The sequence below is a fragment of the Pezoporus flaviventris genome, unplaced genomic scaffold (genome assembly GCF_033815535.1).
Source record: "Pezoporus flaviventris isolate CSIRO_AGI_PZ_B2104156 unplaced genomic scaffold, CSIRO_AGI_Pfla_v1 ptg000027l, whole genome shotgun sequence".
NCBI lineage: Eukaryota > Metazoa > Chordata > Aves > Psittaciformes > Psittacidae > Pezoporus > Pezoporus flaviventris.
The window spans coordinates 2,285,820-2,313,707 of NW_026892575.1; the positions used below are offsets into that span (position 1 = coordinate 2,285,820).

A 27,888-nucleotide genomic window follows, 5' to 3' on the forward strand; every position below is an offset into this window, starting at 1 on the left:
ACTTAAGGGAAGAAGCATCACCTGCACTTGTTACTGTCCCTTATGTTACCTGGCTCAGTCATGGTGATTCTCCTTTTAATTAGGGTTTGTCTTCAAACCCACTGAAGTTGTAATTAAACTTTCAGTTGCTTTTTCTGCATATGAGGTTCAGTTCTTTCCTGAGCTCAGTAGGGAAGAGAAAGACACTACGCTAAAGTAACTCACGCAAGTAAATCCCTTCCCAGGTTGCTCAGATCCTTGGGACCAGTGTGACAAATTACACCACCAGCCCGACAAATTACAACACCAGCCCACAGGCTTCTCTGATCTGTGTCAGGGACTAACCCAGTACTGCTGCACTGGGTTGGTTTTTACATCTTCAGATTATAAGCCTGAGACTCCAGCGACCACTGCTGTGAAGTTTAACACAAATAAATATCCTGTTGTTGTGCCAAAACACGCTGTTCATTTGGGGTGCTGCAGATGATACATAATTAGTATAATTCCCAGCATTTCAGAGGTAGTGTTGGCTGAGATTAGCAAGACCAACTTAATAAAGCACTATGATAATGCATATTCACTGGGAGGAGGAAAAATAATCAAATGAAAAAAGACAAAATCAGCAGGGAAAGAAAATTTATTTCCAAGCATCTATGAGAGTGCTACAAACAATAGAGACTAAAACTCAAGGCATTTAAAACTATTAAAAAATGTAGTTGACAATGTCCTTCATAAAAATTAAACATAAAAATGTAGAAAATGCAGTTATTAATTCTAAAACGTGCTCAAAAGTGAAATAAACCCAGACAGCATCAATGACAATGGAGTCCTACAAATTTTGGGTTTTTTTTTTGCTTTATTTCAATTTGTTAATTTGTAAATTGATACTAATTTAATTTTTTAAGGTTTATTTAAATTTATAATGGAGAAATGTGCAAATCTAGCAAAATATTCTTTGGATTATAAACAGAGAAAAATCAACAACCAAAGAAATTTGAATCAAGTTAATAATAAACTATAGAACTATATAGAATGCATACAGCTATAGTAAAGTGAAATATTACAATAAACATTGTAGAGCAAATCTTTTGATTTAGCAAACCCTGCCTTATAAAACATAGGGATATAATGGGACAAGTGAATATGTTATGAATATAGAGCTGAAACAACATTCATAATTTTAACAAGTTAAATTTTTATCTAACTACATATACGGAGGTCTTCAGAAGAGCAATACACCAACAAATCAGGTTTCCTCTGAGATCAAGCAGTTTGGTATCTGACTGCAAATGAAGGAGAGAGTCTGTAAAATGAACAATAGAAAAATGTATATCATTTCCATTTGTTGTCTCTTCCCATATTGCAGCTGCTGATCTCTGACTGTATAGCAAACTCCATTAAGTTTAGCAAAAGTACAGCTGTACACAGATGCTGAAATGTTGGTGCACAGAACATATCCCCTGCTCATTCTGAACTAATATAAAAAAGTTATAGATCATTTTCTGATTAAAAACATACATTACGAAGAACAACTCTGAAAGCACTCTGTATTTCTGCCATCACAAATTAAAATGTCTTCCTATCAGTAGACAATGCTATTCTACTGCAGTAAGTGAAAAAAAAAAAAAAGAATCAAAAGATGAAAAAAAGTGCCAGAATCTTAATTACTACTCAAGCAAGGTAATTGTCAGGTAGAACAGTCTTTAGGGAACTTACAGCTAAACTGGGTCAGATTTAAGTCTCTAGAACCCACAGAAGCTTAGCACAGATACGGAAATTCACAAGCGTGGAGTAAATTGTAAGTACAGAGTACTCCTGTCCACTTACAAAGTCATTTCTTAAACCTCTGGAATTTCTAAGATATAAGATAAATGCATATTACATGGGAAATACTGAAAAGTATTACACTTAATTTAATCCAGAAAACACAGTCATATTACATGAAGATTATTACTGTGTTCTGGGAGCAGCCACAAAGCTGTAGATAGAGAGGGTACAAAATGTTCACCAGACATTACATTTTTTTTAAATCTAAAAAACATTTTTAAAATGTACTTGATTTTTAAATAATCACTTAACAAGGCAACAAACCAACTACAAACACATAATAAATAAGGCTATTAAAAGGTCACAATTGTAGTAAATTAGTCAGAACTATAAATGGGACATTAGAAACACTATGTTTTTTCTTATATGCTTAATAACCAGAACAAGAATTAAAAAAGAATCCATTTATTTCAAAGTCTGCTTCTTATATTGAAGCACATATTAAAGCAACAGTACAATGTTCATAAAATATAAGTGTGATGCTTTAACATTTCTTACATGTCAGAATACTGATATTTGTATGTATACTAAAATAAGAATTTTTAAATTGTACAAATAGATACATTAAAAATGACATAGAAATAGGGCGCCTCCCACTGCAACAAGACAAGAATTTTTTTATCTGGCACATATTAGTTCAAGATGAAAGTATAAGCAAAAAGATTTACAAGAATCAGCAGTAACAAGTTTGATGCTCAAGAGACATAATAATTGTACATTGTACTGTACATACATCATACGAGTTTAAGCTGGCTGAATATTATATATTTCAAGTTTAAAAATGCACTACCATATAGAGTGTCCATAGTTTAAGGCGAAATTACAGCTCACAACTGTTATCTTTTCTAATGTGTGGAAGCTTCTTTGACATGAAAGAATTAGCTGTTCATAATACATAAAATATTCCCCATATTTGTAAGTTTGCATTTAGCATTTTCCTTCATTTAAATATTTTGTGGTTTGTAAGTGGATTTTTTTCCACTAGTGAAGTTGGCAGCCAACTTCTACATTTGCCTTTTGTAGGAAAAGGTACTTCACAGTATTTACCACTTCTATGTCCTTTATCAAAGCAATCCTCTCTGTCAGACTTAAATGTTTAAATGAGACTTTTCTTGATTTTTAAAAAAATACCTGCTTACATTTCTTCTGGATTCATCACATCATTGGACACAGTTCTTAAGGCCAAATCTTAAACTTTCTTGTTAAGAATCATCATCAAAAGTGTCTTTGGAGCCATACAAGTCTGCAAGTTTCTTAAATCGAGGTCCCCAGTTTTGTAGATAGTCGTAGTCCAAATCTGAATCTGTTGTCGCTGACTCTAAGGAGCTAAGTGAACCAGCCACTGAGCCTCTTCCTTCATAGCCATAGATCTGAATAGAGTCATAAGGAGGAGCAGTTGGATCATTATCAGCCTCTTGTATTCTTGTGTTGATGAAATCATCCACATCAACGCTATTGGGAGCTGGCCGAAGCCCTGGTCTTGGCATATACTGATACTCAGGTTTTATGTCTTTACGAGGAATAAATCCATTGATGCCATCAGGGTTCTGCAAAGTAGCTATGTCAAAAGCTTCAGTATCTTCCTCTCCTCCACCTTCATCATCATAAGTAATAATATTCTCTCGCACATCTTCTTCTTCAAAAACAATTAGAGGTTCTTTTTTCTGCCTTTTCAGTGTTACAAACAACACTACAATGACTAGGAAAAAAAAAAAAGTTAGACTGCACTCTAAAACTGTAGCTCATTTATAAATATATTAATGCATTCATTGAAACCTCAGCTTTTGTGCTGCAGTTCATCACGTGTTTTTGTTAACATCTGCATTTTCAGCATACCTAGCTAGGTAAAAGCATTTGTGTTTGTATACAAAATTGAACATGCTGATTTGAGGCTTTTTGTTTGGGCTGAATGCTATTGCTTTTACTAATTGCTCATTACTGCAAAGCTAATTCAAAAAAAGTGGGCTACCAGTGTTACATGAATAGTGACACTGCCTTGGAGCAGCCCAATCAGGTGTACATCTGCAACAAAACAAAGATGAATATTTACTCACTCCTGTATGCCCAAAGCTTAACTAATTCCATGTTTCATTTCCATGAAAATAGAATTTTTCTTAAGCAACACCTCAAAACACATGCCTCTGTTGTTGTGTTCCTTCTCACTTCAAATGTCTATAACTTAAAATACATAAGAAAAAAGACTATAAATTGCTATAGGTAAATTAAAACATCTTATATAAATATTTTCAAATCATCGGGAAATGCTTTACAGCACTTTCTTAAAAGCAGGTCTTCTCATTTGTCTTAAACTCAAGAGGAGTCAGTAGGAAATAGCTGGCAGGAGTCATTAATCCTGGCTGACCTAAAAAAGGAACTTACCATCCAGGAAAGGTCACAAAACTTAAAACTGTATGGCATGACCTCCTTTAAACAGTGTCCCCAATATGATACCAGGTGACAAAAGGACATTCTCTGAGCACACCTAGACAAATTCACTGATGTTTGCTATTGCAGTTATCAAATATTGCATTTCAGCCAGTGAGATTAGTACCTCCTATAAAAATAAAAGCTAAGAAATTAAGATTCATTTACTCATCTTGAAGGTGAAGGCAAAGCTAATTTCTTTAATGCAAACAAATATAGAAGAGCAATAAGTAAAGAACTTTTTTTACCTAACAAAATCACAATGCACGCAAGAATGGCAATTAAAGCTCCAGTGCTTAATCCAGCATTGAGGATGTAGGCTTCAGCATTACAGGAAAGCAAGGAGCCATTGCTGTCACAACCGCAGACACGAATGGTGAGAGTATTGGTGCTGCTCATAGGGGGGAGTCCACCATCACTTATTACAATAGGAAGAAGATATAAATCTTGCTTTTGGCGACTAAATCCTTCACGTCTAACAAGAACACTTGCTGTGTTATCTGTTTAAAGAAGAAAGTCATCATTTTTCCACAGTCATTCTCATAGTAATATTGCAAAAAAAATCTTGATACGATGGCTATGAATTTTCAGATGCCTTAGTATTATTTGTACAATAAACCAGCACACAGTATCCCCTTCTTAACAACCCAAGAGCAATTACAGTACTGCATTTCATTGATTCCATACCACACTTAATTATAATTATTTTAAGGTGATGAAGGTAACATAAGGAACACAAAATATCTGCTAGTACCTTGTTTTAGCACCCCACTAACTTTCTGGGAAATGCAATACCTCATCAACTACCAATTACTGAGCCTTGTTACTACTGTTTGAGATGGTTTTACTCTCTTTCCAGAATTAAGCCTCCAGTTAAGGAAAAAAGAAAACTCCCTGATTTATTGTTCTCAATATCAGACCTACAGGAATGGAAGGCAGAAATCTTCACCAAAATGGCCTGTGTAAATGAGACTCCCACTAAAATGAAAGTCCACGTTTGCTGAGTATTAGCAGATTTGTGCCTCAATGTTGGCCTGTTTCAGTAAGAAATACTAGAGCACGCAGTATGTTATCAGAACCTGGTTTTTACCCTAACTCACAAAGTCAGAATTCAGAGAGCTTGATCACACATACACGTATTGTGTGGATATAACAAAGAGATAAAGTATTGTCGTAACACTATTTCCAGTTTTTCTCAAGGACTAGTTGCCTGTCATGGGTCTCCCATCACAGGGGATGGAAACTGAGCTGCCACCTTAGCACAGAAGGTCATTTTGGATGGTCCTGCACATTTCCTGGGGCAAAAGTGTTTGAAAGGGAAGTGTGTGAGATGAAACATTAGGATGAGATGGCCAGGAGTGCTTCCTGCTCCCAGCCACGCCAGACAAAGACTAGGAAACATGGACAGCTTTTCTTTGTGCTCCTTGTTTTTCAGTTCTCAAACTGAACCACAGTTTATACAATTGTAAACATCCTGAAGTAAATAAAATGAAACAGTAATATCCGTGGCTTTCAGACCTTCAAAAACTAGTTTTGGATGAGCATTTACTTCACACAACCTTTTCTGTTTTGTCGTGTTCTTTATTTTTCACTATAGAATGCAAAAGAAAAAAAAAAAGAAAGGTCCTTTTATCTACTAAGGGAGGGCTGTTCACCTCCTGTGGTATAATTTTACTATTGCCTTGGGGTACTGCAGAAGATTAATAATTTTCCTGTTGAAGAGTCAGCATAAATTCCAGAATTTAATAATGCAAATCATAAAACCTCTCTTAATGATCTAATCACTGCGATTTCCATGAAAGTTTATGAATAAATTACACCAAAAGAGAAGTACTCTGTCTTTATACTAACTACCCTTTCAGGTGGTATCCTGATGTAGGATGAGGTCTGAAAGCGTCCCGATTTGGTGGACCCAGGTCAATTTATGGGATGAGGAGGATGTTTGCACTAGGGTCCTGCTTGTCTGACACTTTTACTAGTAAATTCTGCAGATCACACCAGAAACAATGGAATTCATTTAGGACTACCCCAGATAGGATCTGCTTGTTATATGCCAAGTAAATTAATGTCCCCATATCTACACGTCTCCTGCCAGGATCACCACACTGGATGCCCAGTGTGGTTATTACCTCCGCATGACAACTGCAGTCTTTCTCATACTGAAGTCTCACAAAAATAACATATGGATAGCAAACAGCTTGCTAACTTCTCCATTACATAATATTTATATTTGCTGAGGACAGAGAAGCTGATAAAGACTTAATTATTTATTACTTCTGAGTTTTGGAGGTACCCTTTATCTCTTTTCAGAATCTTTCTAACCTCCTAAATACTTACAGGCAACATTTGCCCAGCTAGGCTTTGTGGCACAATTTTTTAAAGGACCTCTGTAATAGCAGTATCTGTGCGATGGGAGTTTTATTTTAGGACTTTAAATTAAGGGGCTCACAACAATTTGGTATAAACAAGAAATATAACATCTAATATCATTAACCTATCAACTAGCACTTGGATTAATATATATTGATGTAAAATAAAACTGTTCCACAGAATTCTCTAAAATGTATTTAATACTTCATTTCCTCAATATAAGAACAAAGACCTACTCTATTAAATGAAAGATCACAATAGGATAGATTATTCTTGTGGAAAAAAAACAGCAGTGGGTTAAGCTACAACTGCCTAGAGTGTGCAAAAGTGATATGGATGGAAACACAGGTGATATCATATATTAGTATACTTAGTCTGTTGGCTATGCATTTTTATTATAACATATTCTATTTTTCTGAAATGTTGGCAGCTTAAATAGTATTCCTAACTAAAAATAAGGAAAGGGTGACAACTTACTCAGTTATTATACAGACTGGCCAATTCCATTGCAGTCAACTACATTATACTAAGGCTGAATTTGATCCAATGGTGGATTTATCTGGTTTAACTTTAAACGATTTCTAGTTTAATATATATATTTTTTTTTAAAGAAAAGCCAATCAATATGCCTGGCTAAAGTTTGAAATTGCTACAATATATCAAATCTAAAAGGTCATTTTTTTAAACTTTTTTTTCTGTTTACGTTCGCTTCTCATATTCAAAAGAAACATAATATCCATAAGGAGAAAAAAACATCTTTTACGTAAATAAAAGATAACATATAATCCTAGCTAATATTCTCATCCTTCCTTTTTCATTATTTTCAGGTCCCAGGAGTATAACTATAATCCAGGTATAATGGCATATTTTTAAACAAAGAAACAAGTTAAATGTCAATACCAGCTTATAACTATTACTTAACACATAAGGGAGCTACTTGACTGACAGCCTTAACAAACACAATGGGGGTTAACACAAGACAGAAGGATGAAAATAGCCTTCTCAACACAATCCAGAGAAATATACATGCTCTGTTTTTTCCAGCTTTTGTCGTCTGGGATATCCAATATCCAGAAGTGTTGCAAGTGTAGATTACCTATGCTCTCCATAAAATCTTCATAATTAGAGGTTAAAATTGCATTACTTAATGGTGACCTCTATAGTGATCTTCCTGACCTTTGATTTTTATCTTTTTTCTCTGGTGATCTTATTGATGGTTTTCCAATTTTGCCTTCATACACAGGCAAATTTAGTTTGTCTTTTTTATCTGCATTTGTTAACAATATATTTGTTAACAAATGCATATTGTGTAAGTAGGCTTCTGGATTAAAGGTGCTGACTACAGTGTGAACATTATTCACCTATATCAGAGCGTGAATACTGATTCAGCAAGAAACCTAAACTGTTAGAGAGGTCCAACTGTCTAAAATCATTACCAGGCACTAGCAATTTCTGCGAATAATCCATGGCAAACTCCTGTAATAGTGTTGTTAATGCATTTCAAAATGTCTTGATTAAAAGGTCTGGAATTGAGAGGCAAAGTTTCTGTTAAGAAAGCAGATTTTAGTTTCTGATTTAGTGGACTCAATTCCAGTCTTTGTAAAACACTATCCTGTGTATTTGAGAACACCACTACACCTTGCTTTTGCCACTGCAGTGTCCTTGTGCAGCATGGCAAAGCAAGGTGGCTGCAATCCTTCCGGCAGCACTGGCTTTGTGCCAGGCCTTCATGCAAGGTGAGCAAGCCCAAGTAAAGGGCATTTCAGTTTAGGACAGAGCAGGATTAAAAGCAGGAGACTTATTTGCTAAAAGTCCATCTCTCTGCTGAGAAGTGTCTGGAGCCTCTACAGCTCTTTTGAAGCCCTGGCTTCAATGGAAGTAAAATTGAACAGAGCCTAGGCAAATACAATGCTGTTTATTTATGCGGTATAATGTAAGTAAACAGCACAAAAGTAATTCAGTGTTTTATCACAGCATGTGATAAGCCATTATCTCATGTTTTCTATGGAAGATAGCCTCAGCTGAAAAACTTGGTAACACAGTAGGTTATTAATAGGATGTAGAATGTGGATTACTGCAATATGTGATTACTTTTAGGAGCTGGTAGAAAAAAACTATTAAATGATAATTATAGGACTGTATTCATGTTAAAGTTCTGTAATAGACCCAAACATTGGAGTTTTCATTAACTGTTCTCCACAGTTAATAAAGCCATTTTTCTTTGAAACTAGCAATTCCCTCTGAAAGCAATGGCATGGTGTATACAGAATACTCAGATTTACAACTAAAGGAAACTCCAAAGTTGAAATGGTCATGTAAGTTATTTGATTTGCAAATGGTAACACAGTCTAAGATAATGGTTTTTTTTATATATGGAACTACATAGAATTTTAATTTTTTAATTCTCTCTCTACCATAACTTACCTAACTCCCCCCTCCCCTCAGAAATATTTATACTAACAATATAATTGCACTGAGGACTGTACGAAAATGAGGGAAAGACAAGATGGAAATTGATGGATTTCATTACACTAGTCATTTCCCAAACACAAAATTATACAGGAATATTCAGTACTTAAATATGGTCTTGTTGAAATAAACTTTTGCACTATTGTCAGGTACAGTCACTACACTTAACTGTATCATAATTTCAATTACAAACATCATCATAATTTCAATTACAAAACATTTTTATGTTTTGTAATAGAACATTTTTATGCTTTTTAATTGAACATTTTTATGTTTTATTCTTTTGTCATTAAAAAAAGAATTAATTTGCTGCATAAGGAAATGAAGGATTAGTGGAATTGGCTGGAGCAAGTAACCATAATACCATTTGTCTGTGTCTCCATCAGAGCATCTCAATTCTGACCTATCCTTTTTTTGTTAGATTCTAAAATCTAAAAGTTTGAGAAGGTGACTCCAATTTTCTTTTAAAGAGAAACTTGGCCTCAGGATCTCAAGCAAAGGATGCATTTTAATTTACTTATGTTTAAAAATAAAGTCATCATTTTTTTTTTAAATTTGTAGTTTACTACTATAAAGAGAATAAATGTATCCCCTCCACTGCATTCATTATGAATTGCTGACATATGTACAAGTGTCAAGCACCAGGCAACAGCATTACTTTGATCCTTTAAGAGTAACATGAATTTTGTTTGGGAACTCTGTTGACAGTTGCCCTCACTTCAGAGGCTGACAGAGATATAAAGTATGCCACAACATAAGAGAGACAAGTTTTTATTGGAGTCACCTATCTGGATTATGTTGCCTTTTGTGCTTCTGGCGATCTAGAAAAAATCATTTGGATTCATTATTTACACCAGTTTAACTGAGTTTTACTTTTCAGGAAAAGATCAGATTTCCTTCAAACATTAAAACTTGGTAATTAAAACCAATTTCTTGGAAGGTGAAGCAGATTTTTCCCTGTACAGGAAGATGACAAATTAACATTGAATGAGAATATCCAACTGATTACCATAAAATAATAAATACGTATAATTGCTGAACCTGTCTTTTTTTTTGTTTGTTTGTTTGTTTGTTTTGTTTACCCTTCTCTGGCTTCCTCAACCTCTAGCAAGTTTGGTTCACTGATGCTCTTACGCTAGATGATCAGGTTTTGATGTTCACCTATGCCTGGACATTTTTGCTTACAAATTTCTAATATCTTAACAACAATCTGAATGCAATTACTATAGTTCATGAGCAGAAAACTGGCAAAGAGATCATGATACCCATACCTGGGTAGGTTTCGGACCAGACATACACATTTGTATGTCCTACAAAAGGTTAGTGTGGTGTTGTGGTTTAAGCCCAGGCTTGCCACCCCCCTTTCTTCCCTCCCTGCCCCACCCCGGCTCCCAGAGGGACAGAGGGGAGAATCAAAAGAATGTAACTCCCAAGGGTTGAGATAAGAACAGTCCAGTAACTAAGGTGTAAAACAAATCACTACTGCTGCCACCAATAATAATAATGATAATGGAAATAATAAGGGAAAAGAATACAATACCACCTGCAGATATCAAGCCAGAAAGAGCAGTAAGACAGCCTTTCCAGGTAAGTCCCAGTTACATCCCGGGCATGACGTGTTGTGGTATGGAATACCTCTTTGGCTAATTTGGGTCAGGTGTTCTGTCTCTGCTTCCTCCCAACTTCCCCTCCTCCCTGGCACAGCATGAGACTCACAAAGTCTTTGGTCAGATTAAACATTTGAGCAGTAACTAAAAACGTTGGTGTTATCAGCTCCGTTCCCAGGCTGAAAGTCAAAACCACAGCACTGCACCAGCTACTAAGGACTAAAAAATGACTGCTACTACTGAACCAAGGACGCGTGGCAATGATAATATTCCATTTGGAACTTTGTTCATGTCTTTTGTGATCCATAATTTACAAAAACTAGCACGCAGACTAAGGTGAACAAATGCAAGCAACCTAACAATTTATCCTGACTCAGCTAATTTTAGCTTAACAAGGAAGTTTTTCCTGAATTGTGGTGATATGCAAATTACATTTAGTGAATGTTTCTGTCTATGTTTTTAACCTGCTTCCTGGGATATAAAATGATTTTTCATGTAAGGCATTATTATGTAATTAAAATACGTACTCAAGAAAATGAGAGTGAGTTAAAAAGCATTACATTACTTCAAGAACATCCTTGTATTTCAGCTGTATGTTTTCTGCCTTCCTCCACTAAATCTATGGAAAAGAGACAATGTCAAAGCTAATGAAAATGCTGTTGCATGACATTACATTGGCTATTAGTTTTACTTTGTCATTTCTTTGGACTCAGTATAAAGGGAATCTTCACACAAACCTCTGTTGTCTCTGAGTGTAAAATTTGGGTTATGAATAATTTCAGGTGGTAAACTGAAGATAAATCTTGGTCCATTGGCTGAGTCATCCTTGTCATCAGCACTAATTGTAATAAATTGCTGTAAAAGAAAAGGACTCTGTAAACAAACAGCTCCTCCTCTGGATACATCACATATAGAGAGCATTCTGAGAAATCTCTTGAATACAAACAAATTTGAAATAGCAGAAACCCCTGAAATATCTTAACAAACATATACAATTATAAACACAGATCAGACTCAAAACTAACAGGCAATTTTTGTTTGCTATTACTTTTAAACAACACAATTATAGATGTAAAAGTATGCACATATACGAATTCTTATATACAAATATGTGCTAGTGATAACTTAATAGACTAAATAAAATTCTGCAGAAAAATCAGCAGCTCAGAGGGAGTTAAACACAATGTCCTTTTCAAACTGCTACACTAACTGCAGAAGTGCAGACAATGAGTAGAATGGTATTTCTGTGTGATACTAACACCTCTTTCTCACAGATTGATCAAGGATAAATCTGTAGGCTAAACTCTACAAGCACTGTACCATGATTCTTCCCATAAGATGGTATTTCTGTAATATACAAAACAGGCTCACAAGTGGGAAAGCTGCTCCCAATCAGCTTCATTGCCCATGTGATGGTGGATACTCACAGTCAACACCAAAGATATTAAATGCATTTAGCATTGGATCTATAACTGTTAATAGCTGTTAAAAATAAAATCACAGGAAAGGGCCCTTCTGCAAATGTGCAGAAAGTGCCCTTTCCAAAATGCTCTAAGCATTTTGGCCAACATTTCAAAATAAATGTTTGTTTATTAGCACTCATTTGAGCTGCCAACACAAAACTGGGCAAACACCCTGCGGAAAGGAAGGTGGTGGGCACAGGCATACCTGATTGCTTCGAGCATTCTCACAGACAAATGCTTCATAAGCTGCCGCAAATTTTGGAGCATTGTCATTGACATCAACAACCTTAATTGCAACTGGAACTTTGGCTTCCTGGTGTTGTTTGTCTACAGGAGCAAGCAAAACTGAAATGAAAACAAAGCAGGAAATCCCCTCAAAGCAAACAAAACCCAGCTGCATCCAGGTAAAAACTGAATAGGCTAAAGTATTTCTATTGAGATTTATTTCAGCTTATCAAACTGAGACAATTAGAAGTCTACAGAATTTATACCACTGATTATAAAATACCTCAGTAAAATACTTACGGACTTCAACTGCAAAGACAGAGATATTATGCCAAGCAATTTCTTCCCTATCCAAAGCTTTTATTGTCTTGATATTGCCATCTTCTGCATTAATAATAAAGTATCTTTCAAGGTCAGTGTGACGATCAATTGAATATCTAAAGAAGATTGCAAGCCAGTAATTAGATAAAAGAAAGGTATACTATTTTCATGAATCCAAATTTGTTAATTTTTTTTTTTTTTTTTAAACCGTAAGTAATGCACTTATTGTTACCCTTAATATCATTGTCAAAGGGATGATACGCACTCTTTAAAAGAGATTCACCTGGTTGGTTATTACATTTAGAAAAAAATATTGCATCAGAATGTTTGTAGTGAGTGAAAACTATTGTTTTCTAAAGTGATTATGTGGGAGCAACCCCCCAAATAGCATGTATTTTCTTCTCTTATAAAACATGATAAACATATCTACAGAAATATTTATATTTTCTTCTGTTTCATATTAATCATGAAGATCTTTTAACTCTTCTGGTAACTGGATTACTCAGAATGTTAATTAATCATACCAGATTACTAAATATTATCCATTATCTACACATTTGTCTGGCTTTACACAGCTCTGCTTTATGTATCTTTACGTTGAAATTCTTTGAAATGTTAACTATAACCACAAAAGAGTTTCATACTTAAATTTACACTGAAAACATGACAAACAAAAATAAATGAATAGAAGACTACTCAATGTAACTGCAGAGAGAGTGTGTATGTGCTCATCATTATGCTTAGCAATTAGCCAACATAATCTAGAATCTACTGTGTAGACTTCTAAATTTTGAGAAAAAACATGCTGTGATAACAGCATAGGATATTTATGGAAAATATAATTTAGAACAGAGTTTAGCACAGATGTCATGTATATTTTAGACATAGCTATGGTATGCTTTCTTAGTGATACAGGCTTTGAGAAACTAGTAGCTTACGGAACAAGACATAAAAACAATGCTGTATGGTTAAAGTTATTATTCTGGTTGAATTTAGAATATTACTATGGTAGATCTATCACACTATCTTAATAACTTGTGTAACAATTCTAAAAGCTAATGCTTAGAAAGAAACAGCCTACCCTAAGGAAGCATACCTTATAGCACTGTTTGCAGCATCAGGGTCTTTGGCATGTACTTTTCCAACCACAGTACCAGATGCTGCATTTTCTTGTACTTCAAAAATATAACTTGGCTTTAAAAACACAGGTGGCTCATCAGCATCTTCTACTGATATCTTCACTGTTACTGTGTCTTTAAATGGTCCATTGCTGATGAATTTAGGATCAATATGTACATTGGCTGCCTCTACCTTCAGACTGTAGGACTTTTTGGTTTCAAAATCCAAGACCTGCAAGAAGCAAGACAATAATGCATTGCACAGTCAGGAAAACTAGAGTGCAAAAGCAGTAAGCAGTCCCCTCGTATTCAATGACATAAAACAAATGTAAGCATCTGTCAACAAGCTTGGACTGAAATGTGTGTATTTAAAAGCATAAAGACTCAAATGGAAGGAGCTACATTCTATGTATGGAGCAGCATAGGACGGCACTCAAAATATCATGACAGTGTCCTTGTCTTGCTCTCTGACTGCTGTATAACTCAGGAAATCATCTTTGCTGGGAAAATTAACCTTTTCTACATGAAAACTTTCAGGTAGTACAAGGGTGATGGATAGGAAAGGGTTTTCCATAAAATGCCATGCTTGGTCTATCCCAAACTGGCAGGCATTTCTTTAGAGATATGGATGTGTCTTGAATTGCTACTAGGTGCACCATGAGATAGGACACAGACAAGTTAAGTAGTAGAGGAAACAAGACGGTTTGCAGCGCTTTTAATTCTGTAATTCTTTCTATCCATATATCTCATAGAACTTTACGAAGGGGAGGTAAAAAACATCCCATGATCTAAGTTCTTTTGGAACCCTGATCAAAGTGACAGCATATCTGCATTGTCATTGACATGAAATGGCTGCAGTGTTGCAGTATTGGTAGCCTCAAAATGGTCATGCAGGTACCAACCACAATTCACAAAGTATGCTAATCCATAGACTGAATGGTGTGACAGTTCGCTCACATGTTAAAATATACACAAAAAATACAATACACTCCCACCTCTAGAACAGACACAGTAATTGAACTACAGCATAGTTTTGACCAGAGGAGACCTCTGGGTCTCTTCCTGAGAGAATGCCCCGATGCGCAGGGCAGGGCTAACTTTGAAGTTAAGTTGTCCAGGCCTTCTTCTTTGAGTTTTGATTATCTCCAAGAGAGATTAACAGCTATAAAGATACAAAGGGCAAAATAATAATGCTTAAATAATGAATAAGATTTATGATTTATAATTTGTAATTGAAAATTCATTTAATAACAGTTTTAAAGATCACACTGTTGTATTGTATGTGAAATCACCTTAATATTCTTGCTGCTTTTCGCATAGCCTGTGACTCCTTCAGAACAATATTGTGGACAATGCACAGCTGAAGAATTCAAACTACAGGGCATGAGGCTATTCAGACTGAACATAAAGCAACAGTGAATGTCTGCTACTTATCAGCACTAGGCAAAACTTCATTAACAATGAAGCTGATGGCATTGTATTTTACCGTGACTTTTTATTATGAATTCATTTAGTTTGTGCAATTAATCCACTGTACAGTATTTATGTAATTCTTCTGGGTTATTTTCTTCCATTCCAATTCAGCTAATGGGGAAATGGAATATTAAGAGTTAATCACAGCTTTAGAAACAAATTAAGTGAAATTGTATTTACTGATATTTTAGCTTAGGTGGCAATCCATTATTACCAAATATTCTGTTGGCACCGAAGAATACCACACATTAGTAGGCATTGCTCACCTTCTTGAGCTTTACAACACCTTCCTGAGTCTCATAATCTGTTGTAATTTCAAACATATCCATGCCATCCCCATCAATAATGCTGTAAGCTACTAAGCCATTTTCCCCAATATCTGGATCTTTGGCCTTCACTCTTCCTACTTCCTCTCCTGGAACAGCTGCTTCTGACACTGACATCTGGTACACACCTGGTGGAAGAAAAAAAAGGCATTTGCCTTTAAGTATTCAATCTGCTCTCCAGTTGTATATTTACTTATTTAACTTGTGACTTCCAAATAAACACAGTATTTCTTACATCCTCTGAGGGAATTCTATGTTATAGAGAGCTCTGAGAAGGAAGTTATCAGTGAAATCTTAAAATTCATTGGTAATCTATATAATATTACCTTCTCACTGATGTTTTAAACAATATCTGTGTATCTCTGTTCAGGGTGGAGTTAAAAAGACAGCCAATCATTCAGAATGCAGAAACTGTTGTGACATCAAGGTTATCATTCGTATTAGAAACGTTATTAGAAAAATGGAAGGAAAATTCTCTTACATATGACTCATGGTATGACCTCATATTCTGTAGAGTCCAGGAACTTTTCTGCTCGTTCATTCAGGAGCCACAAATTATATACAATGAATTGGATAAGAGCTCGCTGCTGTGTTAGCTGGAAAATAAATCTGCTGCTTTCTATGGCTTTAATTCGGAGTGTGAACATACAGTAGCAATGATTATTAGAATTTAACACAACAGAGAATACATACCAATTTGTATGGAATTCCATACCAAACAAAAAATGGGTTTCCCTCATCAAACTCTAATAGGAAAACCATCTCCAAACATCCCACAGATGTGGTGCCATAGAGGTTTCTTGAGTATTTGGGCATACTAGAGGAAAGCGATGGTGACCCTGGATAAATTTGCTCTCCTAAAGTTGTCTTTTAGGCAGCATAAATTCTAGAACCTTCCCAACTCATTCTACAGTTCAGATAACACAACCTGATCCTAAATGTACAGATCTATGTTATCATTTTCTGTTGCTTCAACAGTATTAACACATTGGAAAAAAAGGAGCATGAGAAAATAAAATAACCTAATTTATTTCCCCCTTCATAATTTTTCTTTGTTGCTACATGAGCACCCTAGGAATATCAGGAAACTTACACCAGGCAGAAACTTGGCTCATTACCCACAAAAACAGTTGGCACATGTTATAGAAATAGGTCATTAACTCCAGTCACAAAGAACTATAAATTCAAGACATAACTCATTAAGAGTTTGAGCAATGAACAAGAAGAAAAAAAAAAAATAAAAAGAATAAAAAGTCAGTCACTTGGATGTTCATATAAACAGATCAAATCCTGGTTTTAAGGTACAAAATTCCAAATTAAGTTTTTAAGTTGGGAGTACATGATTAAGTACAGTAACTGCGATCACTTCTGATAATTTTGAATATTCTCCCAAAACACTCAGTAAAGTAGCTTGAATTTGTAGAGAAAAATCCATAATTTGGTGGAGTTACTCAATAAAATACCATGTACTAGGATCCCAGACTATGATTTGGAGTGAAGAGGTATGTTTGTAAGGTATGTAAAACCTGACATTTTAATACATTCTTATTAGAATGGTAGAAAATACTGACATAGATTTTACATGTAGGCATTGGCTTTGTCATTTAAGCACTTGTATGAGACCCTAGTCGGCAGCACTGGAAGAGGAGCTGTTGTCAGGAGACACAGTCATGTCCAGAAAATATCAATGTCATAATGTTTCTCAGAGGAGAACCGTGGTGGGCTAGGATGATGCACACACTGCACCCAAAGGAAAAAAAAAAAAAAACATGAACACATGAGGAGATGAGATACAGAACAGATGTGTGGGTCTATTAATGTACTTCCACCCAACTGCAGAGACTGAGCCTGTTAATGCCAGCCCTGATTAATTTTATATATGAAAAATAAATAGCACAGGTATAAAAAATAGCTTTATTTGACCACCAGCAATACACTTCAAACACCAATTTAAAAATGCAATTGTACTAAATTTAGTTTGCATTGCCATGACAAATATAACTCTTGAGAGTCCAGTCTTAATCTTTATCTTTATGGACATTTATCACTCACTTGAAGTGTTTATAGGAGTGAAGGATGAAGCACCAACATTTAACAGGGAAGGCTATCTCAAATAAAAAATGATGCTCACTCACTTGAAGGTCTGTCAAAGACCTGAAAGGGCATAATCAGGAGCTGATAATGTATTGTGTAACACTTCCATCAAGGGCCAAGAAAAGTAAGAGACTTCAAACCTGAGAAATGCATCTGTAAGAACATAAAGTAGATCTCCTTTCCTTTGTCCATCTTCATCAAAAAACAAAGTGGATTTTTTTCATTGAAAATTACTATCATAACTATACTGGCAAATAGCTATGAACTTGGGAGTACTGAAAAGCGTGATGAGACTACTTGGGAAATTCTTTCAAACACTGTAAGTCTAACTGGCAAGCTTACTGATGCATACATGCTATGTGTGCACACTGCAACTCTCCCAACACAGAAGAATCTGTTCCTTCACAATACGTGTATGAATTTTTGTTTTAAACTCCTCCAATTTCCCTGCAATGATTTCTTAAAGTTCTTGTGGCCCGTGCAGAGTAGTAAATGCTGCTTGCTTTTTTAAGGTGTCTCTTACAACCACAGTATAATTAGGAAAACAGGAAATGAAGTAAACCAGCTTATCCCAGCACTGCTGCAGGCACGGTTTCCAGTATTTTTTACTGGTTTGATTTAACACACAAAACAGATCTCAAGAAATGTGGCTTCTTTCTCTGTTAACAGAGAAGACCAAACTATGTGTCCCTGATCATATCATAGGTGTATTTCTAATATGACATGGTCCAGTAGTTTCAAAAATGAAGTGTAGGGTTAGAAATCTTTACAATGTAATCTTAATCTTAAAAAAGTCTTACTTTGCAATAGAAAGCAAATAATTCAGGTATTAAAGCTGTGTATGTTGCAAGCAAAAATGTGTACATAATACTCATCTATTCACATACAGGCTGTGAAAATCCAACACTTACTGCTTTTTTACGTTTAGAGTATGTCTGTAACTATACATATATAGATGCCAATAGTAAATGTGATAAAGGGTTTTGTTGTTACTTACTCTGTGGGAACTTTGGTGGGTTGTCATTGACATCTGTAAGTGTAATTGTCACTTTGGTTGTCCCTGAGAGGCCTCCCATGTGTCCTCCCATATCTTTTGCCTGTATTACAACGTGATACTCTTCCTTAGCTTCTCTGTCCATATTCGGAAGGGCAGTTCGTATAATTCCTATGAATACAAAGAAAATACAGTGCATAAAAATTTTTACAAGCTCACATCACAAAAAAATGGTTACTGCATTTATATCTTGCATTAAAATAGAGCAATACTAGCAGTGATGGTGCAGATTCTGTTTTCCCTTCGCTGTGCATGTGCTCAGGTAGGAGAGTTGATAGCAGTTAGGAATGTGATAGAACAAGAAGCAGAAAGCAAAGAACCAGTGTTCATTTACACTAATTCATATGCTGCATTTTAGGGATGTACTGAATGGCTCCCATTTTGGGAACAAAAGCAATGGGAAATTAATCAAGTAGTGGTGTGGCAGCGAGAAAAATGGGAAGAAATCCCCTGCACTGCTAAACAGAAATCCTTCCTAGTAGGATGAGGAGCTGCACAGCAAACAGGAGATCACCCTGCTCACCTTTTGAACAATCAAGTAGATCCACTAACCCATCCAGCCACATTAGCAGTGGAAGTGGAGAGAGAAATATGGGGACAGCTGTTAGAATGTTAAATGAGGTCATTCTGGAAGTAAAGACCTTTATAAAGAGGCAGTCAATAGGGGATGGTCTGTGATGTAACACCAATATCTCAGCAAATGGCCTATACTGTACAGGACTACAGGAATGTAACCCTCTCAAGGACCAAACCCTACACTTAAGGGACAACAAGGGGTTGTGGGATATTTGGCAAATAGATTACATCAGTCCTTTTTGTCTCTCAGAAGGAAAAAGATGCGGGTTGGTAGCGGTCGACGTAATTTCTGGACTAACTCAAGATGAAGCTGCCCTGTGAGCAACAGGGAAATATATAGTGGACAGTCTGAAGTCATGGTTTAGTTTTTTTCTAAACCCAGACTTACCTAATCAGATAATGGTACCCACTTTACTGCTAGTGTGGTTCAAGAATGGGCATGAGATGAAGGGATACAGTGGGTTTTTCCATACCCCATATTATCTCCAGGCAAATGGTACTGTAAAACGAACTAATGGACTCCTAACATGAACCTGAGACCACATGACCCTGGACAGGCAGGACAAATATCTGATGCAGTAACTAAAGTCAGTGGATGATGGGGAGTATATGGTTGCCCCAGACTCACAGCTTTTTGCTGTAATCCTCCATCCCTCTTACCCAGAACCACAGAGAATAGGAATCCAAGGAATCCAATGTCCTACCCAGGACAACCAGTTCTAGTGGCTTTACGCACTGTGGGACAAGTACCTCTAGTACTGAAAGCTCAAAAAAATCTGTATACCTGGGTAGCTACTGATGCCCATGGTAAAGATCATCAAATCCATACCAGGTGGATCATCCCTTCCTTTTAGATCAGGTATGTACAAGTGTGGTTGGACTATGAAGTCCAAACAATGTCCTTTGCAGGAGTGACTGGCCAAAAAGCAAATCAGGTGAAGATCCATGTGTCCACTTGCTGATGCTCCCCTACTGGGTCCATCTCCATTAACTTTTCTCTACCAGATACCTCCAATGGTTTGGGGAATTTCTAAGTGTTTTATAGGGTATTTTTTGCACTTTTACCCACCACATCTGGGTGACAGACCCAACAGTAATCAAGTTGCATAACTAGTGTGACAAGCATCAGAGAATTGTTTTTCATCTATGCTTGTCCCCTAAGTAAGCTAACTGCAGTTTTATTGCCCCACCAATTTAACCAGTTTGAAGTCAAGTCAAATAGCATTTTTAACCTGTGCTAGAAAGATATGTCTTGGATAATGTATTTATATGTGTTTTGGCAAATCTACTGCCAGAATCAGGAACATAACCAACATAAAAATACTTTATCCACTCATATTTCCATGGTTTGGAGGACAACTTAGTCCTAACATTGATAAAGGGGTTTGCAACTGCCCTCAATGAATCTAGTATTACTGCTTGCTTGCCTCTGCCTAAATCTGTAGAAGACTCTCTTTCCATGGGTATTCTTCCCATAGATATATCTAGAAGTTTGCTATGACTGTGGAATACCCGGGGTATCTTTGAAGTAGCCAATTCTTACTCCTCAGATAGAAAGCAAGTTTCTGTACAAATTAATCAGACATTCAATTTTTCCAGGATCAGTAGCACAACCTGCACATATTATGAAGAAGGTTTAAACATAACTTCTATCTGTGATCAGATTTTATGAGGAACAATATATTTACAACTCTGGGGATGGGAAACTAGCATACTATAGTCTAATCAACCAATAAACACAACCTAGTGCATACAGAGGACAGATTGTCCAACAAGAAAAGCTAACACCCTCCCTGGCTTCCCCCCCCCCCCCCCCCCCCATAATAACCACCCAATAATAATAGCGCCTGGTTTGAATTAGACAGTCAGGGTTTCACACCATTCAAACCAGGATTCACTTTTGCCTCAGTATCAAACAAGTCATCATTGTGGTCTTGCCAAAATGTAAAATTGCTCTAACTGGAGACAATATGATCTTGATATGTGGGTTTTTGCCTTGTGATTGCCATTCTGGATAATCACCATCCTCTGATCTCCCAGAGCCATAATTCTCAAACTTGCACTGGGACCCTTTCTGGTTTTGTAGAAACAGTTACCTTTAGACATGTTATTGTTAAATGAAGATATTGTTCATGACTGGCACAGCTATCCTGCGATGTATGATTACACGTATTGTCACTTCTATATTTCCTTCTGATCTTATGTGCCTATAACCACTGTGAATGAAGACACCGGATACCGAGCCCAGCAGTGATTGAGCCACAGTCTATTCTGAGAACCTGGATATTGAGTTTGTCTCAGGCACCATTTGCATTTGACCATGGGAAGCTTTGAGCCTAAACAAAGCAAATAACAAGGATGTTATCAACGGCTATCAATACTGCTTAGATAGGATTGTTCTGACCCTTTTCTTCAAAGCTGCTAAGCTTCCATAGGAATGTGAAAGGATGACTCAAGGATCACTCAGAGGATGGATTTGCAAAGCAGACACCAAGACATGAGAGACAACGACCACATGGAGAACTCTTAAGGGAACCCCAGCTTCGGAACTTCACAAGTGCCCACTAAATTGTGCCCAACATTATCATAGTAATGAATCTCTATGCTTCACATGCAAATTATGGACAACACCCCAAAAGAATATGAGCATAAAAGTGCCAGGCTCAGGTCAGAGGGAGAGCTCGCACCACCGAAGACACCATGGATAAAGAGGACCAATGAGACATCACTGTATCCATGGGTGGTGATACTTTTCTATCTCTTTCTTTCCCTTTTTTTTCTCTCTGATTTCTCCTCTCCTCTCTTTTTTACTGATTAGTGACTAGATCTAAGTAAAAACGCATGGCATGGGACTTATTTATCCAGTTAAAGCAATCATTGTTGAGCTATTATATCTAACCACATGCCTTATATTTTGTATTAATAAATCATAAAACTGGCTGGTTGGTGTCTTTTCACCTTAATTCAGTACAAGGGTATCATGAACTTGGTCGTTGGTCCCAAGGAGGTCACTTCATGACGCAGGTCATGGGTACTGGTAGTGTACCCAGGAGCTCTACCAAATGCAGGGAACCAACCTGTGAAAGCGCTTAGCTAGAATCAGAAGAGAATGAAGAAAGTTTTGCTCAAACACATCAGTAGATATATCCAACTGTACTGCCTCAATGAATACATTTATTTCTACATTTAATGTATTCCATTTATGAGGTCCTACACAAATAAACTGCTCAATAATACCTGTTTGAGCTTCCACCGAGAAGTACGGCTGACCTTCAAGAATACTGTAAACCAATTTGGCACTGTTCCCATAGGTAGGATCATCAGCATCTGAAGCTGTTACCTGAATAACTGATGTACCTGAAAATGGAGAGCAAACACAGATGCAATACAGTCAAAATCAAACATGTCTGTAAGAACCATGCAGAGATGCTTTCAGTAATACAGCATAACTATTTCTTAACACTTTTATTTCCAGGTTTGGTAAATGGAAAAAATCCACTTGGCAATTTATATATGACAAAATAAACTTATATGACCCAACAAGATTTGTCACTAGCTGTGATGTGGATTAGTGTTCTAAGCAGTGAGGTAGATATAAAAGTCAGCAGTCACTCTGCACCATTATGTTTCTTCCTCAGTTGTTTAAGCATTATATTGCTTTTGTCATTAGACAGCCAAACAATGGAGATTTCTTTTTATATTTTCCTCAGTAAGTTTCAGAGAAACAATTCCTGTAGAAATCTCTGATATAGACTCAAACTCAAACAGGAGATGAAGATGCATTAGACAGTGTGGCAGTAACTCCCTTTTTTCATTACACATCTCTGCCAAAGGAATAATGATGATGTTTACCCCACAGAGGATTCATACTCCATAAATTCCATGGGATCCTAGTGGTCCTTCCTAGGAAGAAAAAGTCCTATACTAGGAACCACCTTGAGACACCTCAGCCATGAAGGTTAGTGCTGGGCAGGGCTTGATTTGGTCAGCAAACAAGATAAATTGACTGAGTCACTGGGGGAGCATGAAGTGAATTTTACTTCTCCAAATTCTAGACAAGAATTAAAGTCAATACATACTGACAATGTAACATTTTCCATAAGGCCAGGAATTGAAGTGCATTTAGGAGTACTTACCTACATTTGATCTCTCTGGCACATTTGCATGGTAATTTTCATGAAGAAACTCAGGCGGGTTGTCATTTATATCTTGAACTTTAACAATGAATTCAGAAGGTGGTTCTAAAGGTCTGTTAGTGTTCCTGTCTACAGCCTGTGCCGTGAGAGTGTACTGAGCTCTCTCCTCCCGGTCCAGTGTCTTTGTTGCGTGGATGTTCCCTGATTTGTCATCAATAACGAAAATGATTCCCGCTCCTTCACCTGAGAGAATGTATTTAATATTTCCATCCCCAGAATCAATATCTGAATGCAGCTACAAAATGAGAAACAGATATACCTTAACAGGATGGTATACATTTTGTGTACCTGTTCATGAAAAAAAGAGTTTATGATATTACTGTAATTTCACATCTTTCAAAAATCTTCCCTTCCATCAAGCAATAATCCATATTCGGGCATATGCTGTGAACACATCCGCCTTGCATTCAGAGAAGCTGCCTGCAGAGACCTGCATGCTGCTATCACACTTAGAGTGCTACTGAGACCCAAGCTTGAAGATTTCAGGAAGAGAATACATAAGAAGATAGTTATAAAAGGATATTTATTCAAATGGTGTTGGAAGGAAGAGTAATTTTTACACTTTGTACTAGTCATATTCTACTAGGTTGCAAGTAAAAGGTTTTAAGTGACAAATGGGACGTAAAGAATGATCCAATCAGTGATTACCAACAAGTTTTTAATAACCACCTCTTTAATATAAAAAAAGTAATACATACTTACTAAATATTCTTAGTTTCACAACCAATGCACAATTCAGTTTGATGAACTGGGGAAACATTGGGTCAAATTATACACTTATTGATTTTATATTGACATCTACCAATTGCACAACACTAATAATCTTTTAAACCAGAATACCCAGAATAGTATTTTCTGCCACTGATCCTGTTCTTCACTCCTTTTGTGCTGGGGTTAACACAGTTATGCTGACTATTTATAAACTAGCAAACACACTCTTTTATTCATGTATTTATATTCTGTTGGTGTTAGACAGTAACAGAATAAAAAAATCACTCCAGGATGTGTGCACACAGATATACCTCCCTCTATATCTACTCCTTATATATTTAATTTTACTGATAACTTGAAAATGAAAAGATGACGAGATACCTGTTGAGTACACTTTCACAGAGATGCTGGGTTAGACATTACTATTTTTAAAGAACAAAAAGTGATACCATGTATTCTTGAGACATATTGTTGCTCTAGTGGTTGCTGTGGCTCTTGCTGTTCTGTTAAATAAGAGCTTGTACACCTTCATTTGAAGACTGCTGAGGTCAATGGAAAAAAATTTGTATTTGCTTCAGTAGTATTTTGTTTATCACCTGAATTCTAGGTGAATAAGTAGCTGCTGAAGAAGCAACTAATACAACAGAAAGGAACAGCAAGAAAAAAAGCAACTCACAAAATAATATAAATTAAGAATATTAACTGATGAATGAAAAAAGAAATCCATTCTTACCCTTCCTACTAGTACAGGATCTGGTCCTGTATACTCTTCTATAACAAAGAACTGATTCCACACCCAGCCTCTTTTAGACCGATGCAGAACTTGTCCTTCTTTTCCTTTCTCGTGGTGACCATGAAGTGATGGCCTTGTGTGGTTTAGTTTTTCTGTAGTTATGGCATGGCTGTAATACAACATGCCCAAGCAGATAAGAGCAGCGTGTAAACAATTGTCCTCCTTCATTTTTGGTTATTTTGTAGGCACGGGAGTATCCAAGAATCTACCCCTTCCACCTTTGAAGTCAAAAAGTCTGGGGCTACTGAAAAGTTTCAGATAAAATGTTGTGCACATAGGATGCCACCACACATTAAGCGCATCACTTTAATGCTCTGAAGCTTCCCAACTTAATTCCTGAAAGAAAGTAAAATAGAGAAGATTGTCAGTTCTTTTATGTCTTTGAAGTGCAGTAATTTTTTCATTAAGCAAAATAAAACTAGAACTACTTTAGGAAATATTGAGATAATAAGAAGAGTAAAATATATTAATAATTATACTGAATAATGAACATATTTGTAGTTTTGTTACATGTACATGTTACGTGTAACTGCCACCTTGTAAAATCTACTGACTTGCTGCTCCTGACTCATTTGAAAGATAGAGAACCATATTCTCCTATGATCCTTCCAAACGGATTTAGCCCAAGATGCAAGTTAAGTGTAGAAATACCTACTCTATATCTAAGCCCTCTTTGGAGCTTAGATACAAGGCTTAGATATAAGCTGTTAAGCCATAGGTTTAGATATAAGATAGATAGCAAGATATTTGCTCATCAATAATGGAAAACTCCTACACATGCCTGGAGAAATGTTTTTTGATGACCAACAGATTTTCATGCTGAAAATAACTACTGGTGTTTTACTAGGCAAGAGCAGTGGCTGACAGAACTCAGAGTACCTACATTTTGGATTTAGACTTTTGAAGTAGCTCTTCGACCTCCCTCTGAGGTTCAAGTCATCAACACAGAGAAGCAGCGCTGATTGCCAAATCTGCCATCTTTGGGCTGATGACAGTAAATGCCACAAACCAATAAAAACATATTCAGATACTTTTGATGATATAACATTTGATTTGGGTATTTATTCTTACTTTTCCTGTGATTTTAATAACCAGAATTATACAGATTTCTTACTTTCTAATAATTATTAAAGGTCAGAATTAATTTTTGAAGCAGAAATTGCATAATACAGTGAAATCTGAATAGAGCTCTATACCTCCAGTAGCTAGCAATCCATCATAAAGGCCACTTTGACTTATCCCTGGGGTTTCCAATATATGCTCCTTCAGTCTTTAAAGAAAAGCCAATTTCTACAAGGTCTCTACACTGTTTCAGCTTTCAGTGTAATTCACTTCATACTTCTGCAAGGTACTAATGAAACCTCAATGTTGTATTCATACAGGCATGTGAAAAATAATAGTTAATTCTAAAAGGAAAGGACACTTCTTTTCCCCCCAGTTTTGCACAGAAAAAAAAAAAAAAGAAGCCCATAATATGCAGTACTTATGAAGATTCCCTATCATTTAACTTTATTAAACCATAATAATTCTTTTTAAAGACAATTCGCTATATTTTCTACTCATCCTACAGATGTAAAATGATTTATTCTGTCCTGCTTAGTAAACACTCCTAGATTTACAGCCCTGTGGCAGGTGTAGAATTATTTCCACAACAAGCAGGCTCTGAGGTTACTTCTGTCTACAGAAATTCACATACATATTAAGGCCAGTTCAATCTGCTTCATAATTGCATGCAGTTAATCAATGATACTGCTGTTTCAGATGTAGTTTGCTATGGAGTGTCCTTTGAGCTCAACAGTCTTCAATGCCATGCCCAGCATAGTTAATTATGCTGGGCAAGTATTCCTGCTATAGGGATCTACAGCATGTTACTCCTGTTGCATTTGGAGCTTGGAATGTTATTAAATGAAGCCTACATATTCCAAACAGAATGTAATGGGAAGGTAACGCCTAGACAGCTGCGCATTTTCAAACCTGCTGTGAAAAAAAAAAAAGTAAGTAAACTACTTAGATTAACAGATTTTGGAAGTGTTTGAAAATTAAACTCACTGATAATTATTTATCATACCACATAATTATCTCAATAATGATAATAAGTAAACAAATATGAACATTATTCCCAAACTTCCCAATACTGTTATGTGAATCAGTAAACATTTTATAAAGATGCTTAACAATAATGGAAGAACTAGGATGATACATATGCTGCTTATTATCAGCTATTCTAGTGTGAAGAGCTGGAAATGAAATATTAATCACATATCCATGCTTAATTTACTAATAAGAATTTAAAGCAATAATTGTTTGCTAACCTTTTTTTTTATCTTCTGCATACACATGTATAGAGAGGAAGCAATAAGACCACATGTCTTCAAGATAAAGAGAGCTTTAATGTTATCTCTTATCCACTACTTGGGATAAAAAAAAATCACTAAGATTCTTTATGGTAATTGCTTCTGGTTTGAGTTATAATGTGAAAGGATTCCTCACCAGTAATGCCAAGTTGGCTCTTTAATAACTGACTTACTTGTAGATAGGCTGAAATTAAAGCTAGAGCTGCAGCCAGTACGGTCTCTCTGGCCTCTCATGCCTCTCTCATGTTCTCTCTTCCTAAGGTTCATACACTGTTCAGTTACATAGTGGCTGCCACAGAAGTAAGCCCTCCGATTCCTACTGGTGTAAGAAAAGCTAATGGAATAAACCAACAGGGTTCCACTGAAGTTTGTGAAATTACTTACGTTCAAAACAGCTACAGTTTGGCTTTTCATAAACCAGTTTCGTCCTTAAAGGCAAGGTACACAAGAGGCTCTTAAGTTAAAGCTAAAATAGACTTCATTAAAAAACAAAGCAGTATTTATTAAC

At 36.1% G+C, this 27,888-nt stretch overlaps 1 protein-coding gene across 4 annotated transcripts in view; it reads right to left on the reverse strand.

Annotated features, from left to right (window-relative positions):
• Positions 1–598: 598 nt before the first annotated feature.
• CDH11 (cadherin 11) overlaps positions 599–27,888 on the reverse strand; it is an 81,308-nt gene continuing 54,018 nt past the window's right edge. For 3 of the 4 annotated variants that reach the window (XM_061458460.1, XM_061458458.1, XM_061458459.1), the window contains 11 exons: positions 24,967–25,362; positions 23,463–23,757; positions 22,564–22,683; positions 18,694–18,861; positions 15,543–15,730; positions 13,782–14,035; positions 12,665–12,801; positions 12,345–12,484; positions 11,414–11,531; positions 4,479–4,730; positions 599–3,505 (listed from right to left, as the gene is read on the reverse strand). In XM_061458460.1, coding sequence (XP_061314444.1) covers positions 3,009–3,505; positions 4,479–4,730; positions 11,414–11,531; positions 12,345–12,484; positions 12,665–12,801; positions 13,782–14,035; positions 15,543–15,730; positions 18,694–18,861; positions 22,564–22,683; positions 23,463–23,757; positions 24,967–25,194 — 2,397 coding nt within the window. In that variant the 5' untranslated portion in view covers positions 25,195–25,362 and the 3' untranslated portion in view covers positions 599–3,008. The remainder of the gene's footprint in view (positions 3,506–4,478; positions 4,731–11,413; positions 11,532–12,344; positions 12,485–12,664; positions 12,802–13,781; positions 14,036–15,542; positions 15,731–18,693; positions 18,862–22,563; positions 22,684–23,462; positions 23,758–24,966; positions 25,363–27,888) is intronic. The other variant, XM_061458461.1, reaches the window with a different exon arrangement.